Consider the following 13,272-nt stretch of genomic DNA (forward strand, 5'->3'; position numbering starts at 1 on the left):
CCACCCACTTTTGCTTGGCCCAGCACAGGACCTTCTCCTTCACACTGTACCTACGGAAGCACAGAGTCACTACTCTTGGCAGCTCACTCGCCTTTGGTACAGGCCCTCGACCGATGAACCCACTCCAGTGCATATTGGGAGGGATCCTCCCCCTCCCCCAATAGCTTCGCCAACATCGTGGCAAAATACTCAGCCGGCCTCGGTCCTTCCACTCCTTCGGCAGCCCCACAATCTTCAAATTCTATCGCCTGGATCTGTTTTCCAGGTCTTCCATTTTGTCTCGCAGATCCTTGGTGATCTCCATCACCTTCCGCATCTCCTCCCCATCGAGGTAAGTATATTACTGTGCTGCAATAATGTCTCTTCCACTTCCTTCAGCGCCTCGGAAAAAATTCCTCGGAAATGGAAAACAGACCCATTTATTCCAACTTTTTGCTTCCTGTTTGCTAACCAGCTTTCTATCCATCTCAAGATGCACATGTAATCCCATGTGCATTAACTTTACATAGTAATCTGATGGAGACCTTGTTGAAGGCCTTCAGAAAGTCTAAATAAACTACATTATGATGCTATTCGGCAAGATTTAGGATGTATAGGATGGGGAAGGAAACTGCAGGGGATGGGTACAATCGAAATGTGGGGCTTTTTCAAGGAACAGCAACTGCGTGTCCTTGATAAGTATGTACCTGTCAGGCAGGGAGGAAGTTGTCGAGCAAGGGAACCGTGGTTTACTAAGGAAGTTGAAGCACTTGTCAAGAGGAAGAAGGCGGCTTATGGTAGGATGAGACATGAAGGCTCAGTTAGGGCACTTGAGAGTTACAAGTTAGCCAGGAAGGACCTAAAGGGAGAGTTAAGAGCGAGGAGAGGACACGAAAAGTCGTTGGCGGATAGGATCAAGGAAAACCCTAAGGCTTTCTATAGGTATATCAGGAACAAAAGAATGACTCGAGTAAGATTAGGGCCAATCAATGATAGTAGTGGAAAGTTGTGTGTGGAATCAGAGGAGATAGGGGAAGCGTTAAATGGATATTTTTCGTCAGTGTTTACACTGGAGAAAGACAATGTTGTCGAGGAGAACACTCAGGTTCAGTCGACCAGGCTAGATGGAATTGAGGTTCACAAGGAGGAGGTGTTAGCAATTTTGGAAAGTGTAAAAATAGATGAGTCCCCTGGGCCAGATGGGATTTATCCTAGGATTCTCTGGGAAGCCAGGGAGGAGATTGCAGAGCCTTTGTCCTTGATCTTTATGTCGTCTTTGTCGACAGGAATAGTGCCGGAAGACTGGAGGATAGCAAATGTTGTCCCCTTGTTCAAGAAGGGGAGTAGAGACAGCCCTGGTAATTATAGACCTGTGAGCCTTACTTCGGTTGTGGGTAAAATGTTGGAAAAGGTTATAAGAGATGGGGTTTATAATCATCTTGAAAAGAACAAGTTGATTAGCGATAGTCAACACGGTTTTGTGAAGGGTAGGTCATGCCTCACAAACCTTATTGAGTTTTTTGAGAAGGTACCAAACAGGTGGATGAGGGTAAAGCGGTTGATGTGGTGTATATGGATTTCAGTAAGGCGTTTGATAAGGTGCCCCACGGTAGGCTATTGCAGAAAATACGGAAGTATGGGATTGTAGGTGATTTAGCGGTTTGGATCAGTAATTGGCTAGCTGAAAGAAGACAGAGGGTGGTGGTTGATGGCAAATGTTCATCCTGGAGTTCAGTTACTAGTGGTGTACCGCAAGGATCTGTTTTGGGGCTATTGCTGTTTGTCATTTTTATAAATGACCTGGAAGAGGGTGTAGAAGGATGGGTTAGTAAATTTCCAGATGATACGAAGGTCGGTGGAGTTGTGGATAGTGCTGAAGGATGTTATAGGATACAGAGGGACATAGATAAGCTGCAGAGCTGGCAGATGGAGTTTAATGCGGAAAAGTGTGAGGTGGTTCACTTTGGAAGGAGTAACAGGAATGCAGAGTACTGGGAAAATGGCAAGATTCTTGGTAGTGTAGATGAACAGAGAGATCTCGGCATCCAGGTACATAAATCCCTGAAAGTTGCCACCCAGGTTAATAGGGCTGTTAAGAAGGCATATGGTGTGCTAGCCTTTATCAGTAGGGGGATTGAGTTTCGGAGCCACAAGATCATGCTGCAGCTGTACATAACTCTGGTGCGGCCGCTCCTGGAGTACTGCGTGCAGTTCTGGTCACCACATTATAGGAAGGATGTGGAAGCTTTGGAAAGGGTTCAGAGGAGATTTACTAGAATGTTGCCTGGTATGGAGGGAAGGTCTTACGAGGAAAGGCTCAGGGACTTGAGGTTGTTTTCGTTAGAGAGGAGAAGGCTGAGAGGTGACTTAATAGAGACATATAAGATAGTCAGAGGGTTAGATAGGGTGGACAGTGAGAGTCTCTTTCCTCGGATGGTGATGACCAACACGAGGGGACATAGCTTTAAATTGAGGGGTACTAGATATAGGACAGATGTCAGAGGCAGTTTCTTTACTCAGAGTGTAGTAGGGGTGTGGAACGCCCTGCCTGCAACAGTAGTAGACTCGCCAACTTTAAGGGCATTTAAGTGGTCGCTGGATAGACATATGGATGAAAATGGAATAGTGTAGGTCAGATAGGCTTCAGATGGTTTCACAGGTCGGCGCAACATCGAGGGCCGAAGGGCCCGTACTGCACTGTAATGTTCTATGTTCATCCACCAGTTCTCCCTGGTCAACGCTGCTAGTTCCATCTTCAAAGAATTATAGATTTGTCAAGCATTATTTCCCCTTTGTAAATCCATGCTGACTTTGTCTGATTATACCAGTGCTTTCTAAACGTTGTGCTATGAAATCCTTGATAATGGACTCCAGCAACTTCCCGACTACTGACGTTAGGCTCACTGGTCTATAGTTCCTTGTTTTCTCTCTACCTCCCTTTTTGAATAGCAAGGTTACATTCGCTATCCTCCAATCTGTAGGAACGTCCCAAGTCCAAAGCATTTTGGAAGTGACCACCAAGGGATCTCCTCTTTCTCAGGCCAGTTCCTTAAGTATTCTGGGATGAAGATTATCAGACCCTGGAAATTTGTCCGCCTTCAATCCCATTAATTTCCCCAAAACCATTTCTTTACTAATACTAATTTCCTTCAGCTCCTCACTAAAACTTCTGTATCTCAGAACAGGTAGGCTTTTGAAGAGATTTCTATTAGTCTCTTTAGACAGTGAACTGGACAGTTTGAATATGACTTCTCTAGCTTGGTTGGACCATGCCAAGATTCCTAGGTCAAGGTCAACTTCATCCTTAAGCTCTTTGAACCATTGTCAACTGCCTCAGTGACTGGTGTAGATAACAGGGGAAAGTTATAAATAACAATTTAAAAACAAAAAGCAAGATGCCAAGAGTAGAGAAAATATTTTATTATTTTTAAGTAACAATATTCTGAAATCTTGTTTCTGGCTCAATTGAGACTGAAGAGGGTGCATAAATGCTATCTAGGAAACAATAAAATCAGACTTGAACAATGTACAACTGCTTCTGAAAACGAAGGTTCTTGTGCAAAACATAAGCACAGAAACAGGCCATAGAGTCCGAGGTGCCTATGCTCCAATTGAACCGCCTCCCATATTTCATCTAAATCTATCAGAACTGCATGTGCTTGTTGCGTAGGTTCTCTTAAATGCATCCATACCATTTGCTCCACCACTCCCCGTGGCAGCAAGTTCCATATTCTCACTAATCCCATTCAATCACAAATTAAAAAGATGCCCCATTGGATTTCTTGGTGACTATTTTATATTGATGGCTTCTAGTTATGCTCTTTCCCTACAAGAGGATACATTCTCCCTCTTTCTACTATCAGCTGTTCATATTTCAATATCTGCACATGCAAACGTAGCATTTAAAATACATCACCCACACATTTGACACACACTAACACAGGCAGTTTACAAGTCAATTCTATGTGAGCCTCTTTACAATTATCTGCACACATATCTAGAATTGAATGTTTTATAATGGATTTAATAACTGCTAGCAGCATGGTTTCAACAGCTGATATATAGATACAAAGTACATAATTTAGATCAAGATTATTGAAGTATTTTTTAGCATATTGCCATTATGTCATTTATTGACCAACGAGAAGTCTTGGATTGTAAACACAGCTTCAACCCATTTAAGGTCACCTTAGTTAGATCTGCTGAATTAGAAGAGAGCTGGTGGGATGCCACTGCCAAACAGTAATCTCCAAGAACTCGGGATCTTCCATTGTGTCTGTGCCATGGTGTTTTGATCACTCTGAGGAAGTAAAGCATTTTCAGTTAATCAAACACCATGGTGCTATAGCCAGAACATTAGATCATAAGAGTCTTCCCTAAAATGTTCAAACTCCATATGCAAATAGAATAGCATTAATCAGGAGTGACTGGCAGTGTTATTCATAGCCTGCCAAGTCAGATGTCATTTCTCAACACTAGTCTCTCCAAGTTTCGCCTTTAGTTCTGGGGCACAGTGGCAAGCATTGAATCCCCAAACATTAGCAAACCCAATACACTGCCTAGTAAATGGCTGGATCGCTCCTGGAAAATAGATGACTGGGAGGGAACATTTAGTAATTTGACAAAAATAAATATCAAACAGTTTTTGGTTTTTACTTTGGGAGGTGGCCTCAAATAGAAACCCCCTGTAAGTGCCACCATACTAATTGAGAAGTCCCGTTTGCCATAGTCGGCTTAAACAATCTGCCATACTGGGACATATCCTCTAATACACACACAGCTACATAATATTCAATATTGGATCGCAGATCGATGGGGACAGATAATGCTGTCAATATGAAGTATTCTGCTTATGTATTGATCAGGATACAAACAAAGTACAGATATGGTTCAGCCTCAAATGAGTGGCCAAAAAGAGGATGAGCACAAGATTGTGTTTTGGTGGAAGCTGACGAAGATGGCTCAACTAGAAGTTGAAACACAACTCCATATGGAAAGATATATCCATTTGAGATATATAGCCCAGGATTTACCACTTCCCAAAAGTGCTGAACTATTAGGACAGGTTGCATAAAATTGGCTTCGGCTCTCAAGTAAAAAAAGAGCAAGGAGCAGCTCCTTCGCCAATTGAAAAAGCAAAAGGAATGAGAGAGGAGGAGGGCGAATTAGTCAAATCAGATAAAGAAAAGTAAATGACAGGGAAAGACAGATTGGATTGAGAAAAAAGTTCAAGAAATTTAAATTTCTGAGAAAAGTTTTTACCTACTAGAATAAAATACAGTTCATTTTTTCCTTTTTTGGGGCCAGTTCAAAATATTCTAGTAAGTAGCCTGACAACACCAGGTTAAAGTCCAAAAGGTTTGTTTGGAGTCACTAGCTTTTGGAGCACAGCACCATCATCAGGTCTCCTGAAGAAAATTACATAGAGCCCTGAAGACCACAGGCCAGGTAGATTAGGAGTTAAGGCAGCTTTAGGATTCTTGCCTTTATTAACCGAGGGGTTGAATACAAGAGCAGGGAGGTTATGTTGGAGCTGTATAAAATGCAGGCCCTAGCTGGAATACTGTATGCAGTTCTGGTCACCACACTATAGAAAGGAACCAAAGTCCAACATGTTTGTTTCAAACACTAGCTTTCGGAGAGCAGCTCCTTCCTCAGGTGAATTCTCCTCAGGAAGGAGCAGCGCTCCGAAAGCTAGTGTTTGAAACAAACATGTTGGACTTTAACCTGGTGTTTTAAGACTTCTTAATGTGCTCACCCCAGTCCAACGCCGGCACCTCCACATTATAGAAAAGAAGTGATTGCACTGGAGAGGGTGCAGAGAAGATTCACCAGGATGTTGCCTGGGCTGGATCGTTTCAGCTATCAAGAGAGACTGGATACGCTGGGGCTGTTTCCCCTGGAGCAGAGAAAGCCGAGGGGGGACCTGATTGAGGTGTAGAAAATTATGAGACATAGATAGGATGGATAGGAAGGAACTTTTCCCTTTAGTGGAGGGGTCAATAATCGGGGGGCATAGATTTACGGTAATGGGCAGGAGGTTTACAGGAGATGAGGAAAAACTTTTACACTCAGAGGGTGGGGGTTGGAATCTGGAACTCACTGCCTGAAAGGGTGGTGCTGACTTTGACTGATTATACCACTGCTTTCCAACTGCTGTGCTACAAAAACCTTGATAATGGACTCTAGCAACTTCCCTGCTACCAACATTAGGCTCACTGGCCTATAGTTTCCCGTTTTCTTTTAGTCAGTTTTTATGTTCCCTGTTGCTTCCTGTCATATTGTATTTTTCCCTTCTTAATCAATTTCTTGGTTTACCTTTGCTGAATTTTAAACAGTTCTCAATCCTCAGGTTCTTTTTCTGCGAGTTTGTATGCTTCTTTTTTGAATCTAACACAATCTCTAATTTCCCTTGTAAGCCAAGGTTTGGCCACAGTTCCCTTTCTACTCTTGTACCAAATAGGAATAAACAACTTTTGGAGTTTACCTATTCGTTCCTTGAATGTCTGCCATTGCCTGTCCACTGCCCTTCCTTTCAGTAATGTTTCCCAGTCCATCACAGCCAGCTCGTGCCTCACATCATCATGGTTACCTTTATTGAGGTTCAGGATCCTGGTCTCAGAATCAACTACCTCACTATTCATGTTGATAAAGAATTCATTATATTATGGTCGTTCATCCCAAGGGTTCTCTCACAAGTACATTGCCAACTAATCCTTTCTCATTGCACAACACAGAGTCCAAGATGGCTTGTTCCCTTGTTGGTTCTTCAATGTATTGGTCCAGAAAACCATCCTGTATACACTCCAGACATTCCTCCTCTAATGTGTTATGACTCATAGAATCATAGAATTTACAGTGCAAAAGGAGGCCATTCGGCCTATCGAGTCTGCACCGGCTCGTTGAAAGAGCACCCTATCCAAGCCCACACCATCCTATCCCCATAACCCAGTAACCCCACCCAACACTAAGGGTAATTTTTGGACACTAAGGGCACTCCGCACAGTGACCCAAGCCGGGAATCGAACCTGGGACCCTGGAGCTGTGAAGCAGTTGTGCTAACCACCATGCTACTGTGCTGCCCTCCCAATCTATACTCACCCAATCTATATGCAGATTAAAGTCACCCATAATCACAGATGTTCCTTTATCACATGTATCTCTGATTTCCTACCTAATGCTATTCCCAACATTACCATTGCAGTTTGGTGGGCTGTACACCACCCCAATGAATCATTTTGCCCCTTGGTGTTTCTTAACTCGACCCACATAGATGCTACATCATCTGTGCTAATATCTTTCCTCAATATTATATCAACACTTTCTTTATTCAATAAAGCAACTCCACCACCTTTTCCTTTCTGTTTGTCCTTCCCAAAAACTGAATAGCACTCCTCGATGTTTAGTTCCTATCCTTGGTCACCTTGGAGCCATGTCTCCATGAACCCAACTAGATCATATTCCTTTACATCTATCTGCGCTTGAATGCTCCACTTGATCAGCTATAAAACCACATTCCGGCGCCTGTTCGGGTACAGTGAGGGAGAATTCGGATTCGCTAACAGCACATCTTTCGAGACTTATGGGAGGAAATCGGAGCACCCGGAGGAAACCCACGCAGACACAGGGAGGACGTGCAGATTCCACACAGACAGTGACCAAGCCGGGAATCGAACCTGGGACCCTGGAGCTGTGAAGCAACAGTGCTAAGCACTGTGCTACTGTGCCGCTGTAACTTAAGAAATCCAAGTGCATGTTTATAATCTGTGTAACAAGTTGCTATTTAACCAATTGGATCTGTGCAGCTCAGACAATACAGTTGGGGCCAATGCAGAGAAAATCTTTAAAAAGGAAGAGGAGAAAATAATAAAGACCGGCAGTGCTTCACTTGGGAATCATGAAATGAAATGAAATGAAAATCACTTATTGTCACGAGTAGGCTTCAATGAAGTTACTGTGAAAAGCCCCTAGTCGCCACATTCCGGCGCCTGTTCGGGGAGGCTGGCACGGGAATTGAACCGTGCTGCTGGCCGGCCTTGGTCTGCTTTAAAAGCCAGCGATTTAGCGAAGTGTGTTAAACCAGCCCCAGAATTACATGCGGTGCAAGAGTGCGACCTGTGACCTAGATTAGTGTTCTTCAATGATCACCTCCGCACAGATAACATCTGAAGCTGAAATAATATTCCAAAATGTCTTTTTGACAGCAAGAACAGCTCTTAAAAAAAAAAAGGCAACAGAATGCAACAATAATTGAGCTTTGGTGAAAGTGATAGGGGTAAAAGGAGACACATTTGTGTAAAATGCAGTGTTGGGGTCACCCAGGAATGGTAACAAGCATACAGTATCTAAGTTACACTGTCGCAGAGGCTAGGCAGACCACACAAGTACCAGGAAAGCCCAGAGTGGGTAGGACAAATATAGAACCGGCTGTAAGATTGTATGAGACCAGTCGCTCTAAGTGATGGTATAGCCTACTTCCTGCCAAAGTGGAATTAAGCAATATGAAGGCAGATTTTCTCCAAGGAGTAAAGAAGTAAACCATAAATGTTAAAAAAGCACACAAAAAATAACCCACACAAATTTAAAAAAAACACCCGTGTTCAGACTACATACCAGGAATCCCCCCAGGCCTCAGCTCCAATTACAAGCCTACCCACTACACCATTAGATTATTGACTATCAAGGGAGTCAATCTACCTCAATTTTCAATATTTAATTACCTTGCCTCCATTGCTGCTTGGGAAAAGCAGGGTGAGTTATGCTGAACCTGCAAAAGCTCTGGTAAGGACCCATCTATGGAACTGCGTCCAATTCTGGTCACTACGCATTAGAAAGGAAAAGGATGTGCGAGTGGATGCAGAGGAGATTTACCTAAACGGTTCCAAGGATGGGGGATTTTCACTACAAGACAAGGTTGGAGAAGCTGTAGCTGTCCTTAAAGCAAAGAAAATTGAGGTGAGTTTTGATTGAGGTGTACAAGACTATGGCAGGTTTAGATAAGGTAGACAAGGGAAAACTGTTATTAGATGATTGTGTACATGGACCAGGGGGCACAGAGGGGGAATGTGAGGAAGAACCTTTTGACCAGCAAGTGGGAATGACCAGGATCCTGGATGACCAGGAACCTGGTACCCACAAGGGTGGAGGAAATGGAAACAATAAACAATTTCAAAAGGAAATTGGTTGGGCACTTGAAGGAAATAAACTTGCAGGATTATAGGGAACAAGTTGAGGAATGGAACAAGTGGAGAGCGAGAATGCATTTGGATCAGCCAAATGACCTCCTGCACTGTAAATGACTATGAGAGATGGATTGACATTTCATTAACAAACAGTGTGTGAATTGTGTGCTTTCTGTAGCATGTTTAATACACAAATGATGTGCAAATCCAGCAAGGTCTTGAATATTACAGGAAGGTTAATGTCAAGAGACGGTGCAAATCTATGGAGTGACAAATCAAACAGTAAATTCCAGATTAAAAACAGACTCTTCTGACGAAGGACTCTAAAGGATAGCTCCGTTCTCTCTCCACAGATGCTGTCAGACCTGCTGAGATTTCCCAGCATTTCCAATTTTCGTTTCAGATTCCGCAGTAATTTGCTTTTAAGAAAGATTCGGAGGTTGGCAAATGATGACATATTTCTTCTTCCCTGGAGCATGCTGGCTGACTTTGCATCAATAACGGCATGTGGCAAACACTCGCTGCTTTTTCCACGCAAAGCTTTGGTTCGCTATATTGAAAATTTGATATTTTGATAGAGAAAGTGCACCATAATCAAGCCAATGTTCAAATAATCTTAGTAATCACAAAGATAAATGGCACAACTTACAGTTTTTTCTATCAGCTCCATCCACTCATTCAGGAAGCTCAGAAGGTTGAACGCATCAGGGATATTATCCCCTTCGGAACAAAAAATCAGGAGCACTGCCAACGGGATTCCTTCTGTGCAACTACACACAAACAAAATAAGGAGAAGAGTTAGCACACAAACAGGTACAGCAATATTTGTACCTTGGGTAAAATAAGGGCTATCTGTACAAAAATGATTCAATCCTTTGGGCCCTCACTATTGCTGTGTTCAGCAGGCCACACGACCAGAGACTGCTCAGAGCTCCAGTCAATGCTATTTAGTATTTTTGTGCATTGTATCGAGTCAGCTTTTTAATATGCTTGGGTAGTTTTATGACAAAGAGCACCCTCTTGTGGCCCACCTGAGATTAGCACCTGAAGCCAACCAATCAATGACTTGGATTTGAAAGACGTGGATTTAATTGTTGGGAACTCTGGCAATTGGTGTTTCCAACAGGCAGCTTCCTAATACACGTATCATGTAACTCGGGCAGCCAATGAATAAAAGAACTACCCGCACCAAAGGAGATTTAAATGGAAGATAGAACATACAGTGCAGAAGGAGGCCATTCGGCCCATCGAGTCTGCACCGACCCACTTAAGCCCTCACTTCCACCCCTAACCCAATAACCCCTCCTAACCTTTTTGGTCACTAAGGGTAATTTAGCAAGGCCAATCCACCTAACCTGCACGTCTTTGGACTGTGGGAGGAAACCGGAGCACCCGGAGGAAACCCACGCAGACACGGGGAGAACGTGCAGACTCCGCACAGACAGTGACCCAGTGGGGAATCGAACCTGGGACCCTGGCGCTGTGAAGCCACAGTGCTAGCCACTTGTGCTCCCGTGCTGCCTCTTCTGATAGGGCCTCTTCTGAACAGAAGAGGGAAAGGTGAAATGTTTTCAGCCTGTGATTGGAATCCACGTGCCATACCAAAAGGAGGAGCCCAAGCTCAGCACAATCTTCCAGCAGTTTTTTTTCCAGTCTTAATTTGATAACAATTGCCTGTCTGAGATTAAGCTATGAACCAAAATTTCTTACATATCAAGATCAATGCCATTGTTTTTAATCCCACCAAAAACCTTTTCCTTCCCGTCCACCCTCTTCTCTCCTGCTCGCTCAGGCCAAATCATACTGTACACAGCCTCAGTGCTTTGTTCAACCCAAAACTAAGCTTCCAAACTATCACATGGTTTCTCTGTCTTTACCCATTCTGGTCATCCCTGTGCCCCTTGGCGACTACACCTTCAGTAACTCCAAATCATCGACAGCCTCCTTCTCGGCAGAGTTCCATTCACTCATCCTTTCTGACTTGTATTGGTTGGTGTGCCTGGTCTATACACCTGCCCCATCCACAGCATCCATGTCCTCTTGACTGCCTTGTGTCTACCATGATTTGTTCTCTCTCTCCGCTCTATCGTTGCAGGAAAGTCTTCAGTTCCCTTGGTCTCATTCTTTGGAAATTCCTCGACAAATCCTATTAACTCACCGCTTTTCCTTCCCTCCATTGCAAATCTTGTGAGGACACATCACTTCATCCAAGCTTTTGGGCACCCTCCTGGCAAAGCTTCCATTTCTTCTTCAAACATTCCATTTTTACATTAAAAGTGCTGTATCAGTCCAGCATTCATGAGAATAACTTGACCAGCTTGAATTCCCGAGTCTCCATCATCCTAGAATGCGTGGTATGGTACAGAGCATTCTAGGTTTACAAAGTTTCTGTTACAAAATTGTAAATAAGGAGCAGGTTGTACCAACCTAATTTGCTTCAGCCTTGGACATGTTGTGATGAATTTCAGTTATATTCTGTTCCTCTCGGGACTTGGGAGACCTCACGTGCCCTGTGTCACACTGGTCCCTTCAGTTACATAGCGAAGCTTTGTTCTCAGTTCGAGAGCATCACCAGGTGCAGTACCTCAGACATATCAACATCCCTACCTGTCACTATAGAGTGATTTTGTAATGCCGCCTCCTGGGATGGAGATCTCCTGTTCCATCTCGTTAATCCCAGGGAACGCTGCTACCCGCTCAAGTTCTTTCCACTTGAGGGTGTGGAATTTGTCTCCCACAATGGTCTGCAGAGCAGGCGTTGCCAAATACCGCAGAGGAGTGCTGTGAAAAAGGAATGCAGCTTTTAAAGAGTCTGACTGCATTGGTTTATTTTCTTTTAATGCAATCGAACAAGCAATTAAGTTGTGGCAATTCTCATGTTTTATACAAATTGTAGAGCAAGCAGTTAAATGGAATGTGTGTGCCCCCTCCCGCCCACCACCGATCCACCGGGAACCAGGAAGTGCTATGTTCACTTCCAACTTCTCGTCCCGTTGATCAGAAAGGGCTCCGGCTTAAAACACCTTCTGCCCTAATACATGAGGAATCAAAATTTGTGCATAGCTTAATATGCAAAGTTTTTTTCCCCCTTTCATGTGACATGGGCATCACCGACTAGGCCAGAACTTATTGCCCATCCCCAATTGTCCTCGTCAAACTGGTGGGGAGCTACATTCTTGAACCGCTGCCCCACAGTGTTGTTAGGGAGGGAGTTCCAGGATTTTGACCCAGCGACAGTGCAGGAATGGCAATATATTTCCAAGTCAAGACAGTGCTTGGCTTGGAGGGGAACACACAGGTAGGCGGTGATGTCCCCATACTTCTGCTACCCATGTTCTTCTAGGTGATGGAGATTGTGGGTTTAGAAGGTGCTACCAAAGAGGCCATGGCGAGTTGCTGCAGTGCATATTGTAAATGGTACCCACTGTTGCGCCGATAGTCGATGTGGTGCCAATCAAGTGGGCTGCTTTGTCCTGGATGATGTCAAGCTTGAGTGTTGTTGGAGCTGCAGTCATCCAGGCAAGTGGAGACTATTCCATCATCCCAATGACTTGTGTCTTGTAGATGGTGGGCTGGTTTTAGGGAGTCAGGAGGAGAGTTACTCGCTACAGAATTCCCAGCCTCTGGCCTGCGCCAGCAGCCACAGTATTTATATGGCTGGGCCAGTTCAGTTTCTGGTCAATGGTACACCGAGTGTTGATATTCAATGATATTACCATTGCTGAATTGTCCATTGTCAAAGGGAGACAGGTTGGTTCTCTCTTGTTGGAGATGGTCAATGCCTGGCACGAATATTTACCACTTGTCATTCCAAGCCCGAATGTTGTCCAGGTCTTGCTATATATGGGCACAGACCATTTCAGTATCAAAGGAGTTGGTAATTATGCTGAACATTGTGCATCATCAGCAAACATCCTGACTGCTGATCTTATGATGGAGGGAATGTCATAGATGAAGCATATGAAGATAGTTGAGCCTCGGACAAGGTCAGGCTTAATATGGTAAGCAAAATGCATCTTTAGACAAAGAGCCTTGTAACAGGAGTAATTAAACAAATAGTGCAATAACACTAAAAATGGCACACATTTGTTCTTCTAGACTTGTTCCTACC

The 13,272-nt window shown here is 43.8% G+C and overlaps 1 protein-coding gene across 1 annotated transcript in view; it reads right to left on the reverse strand.

The window, feature by feature from the left end:
• Window positions 1-3,382: 3,382 nt before the first annotated feature.
• Window positions 3,383-13,272, reverse strand: part of psmg2 (proteasome (prosome, macropain) assembly chaperone 2) — a 30,962-nt gene continuing 21,072 nt past the window's right edge. The window contains exons 5-7 of the mRNA XM_038808649.1: window positions 11,769-11,942; window positions 9,811-9,931; window positions 3,383-4,279 (exon numbers count right to left, since the gene is read on the reverse strand). Of these exons, the coding sequence (XP_038664577.1) occupies window positions 4,187-4,279; window positions 9,811-9,931; window positions 11,769-11,942 (388 nt within the window). The 3' untranslated portion in view covers window positions 3,383-4,186. The remainder of the gene's footprint in view (window positions 4,280-9,810; window positions 9,932-11,768; window positions 11,943-13,272) is intronic.

The sequence above is a fragment of the Scyliorhinus canicula genome, chromosome 10 (assembly GCF_902713615.1).
Source record: "Scyliorhinus canicula chromosome 10, sScyCan1.1, whole genome shotgun sequence".
In the NCBI taxonomy this organism is placed as follows: Eukaryota; Metazoa; Chordata; class Chondrichthyes; order Carcharhiniformes; family Scyliorhinidae; genus Scyliorhinus; species Scyliorhinus canicula.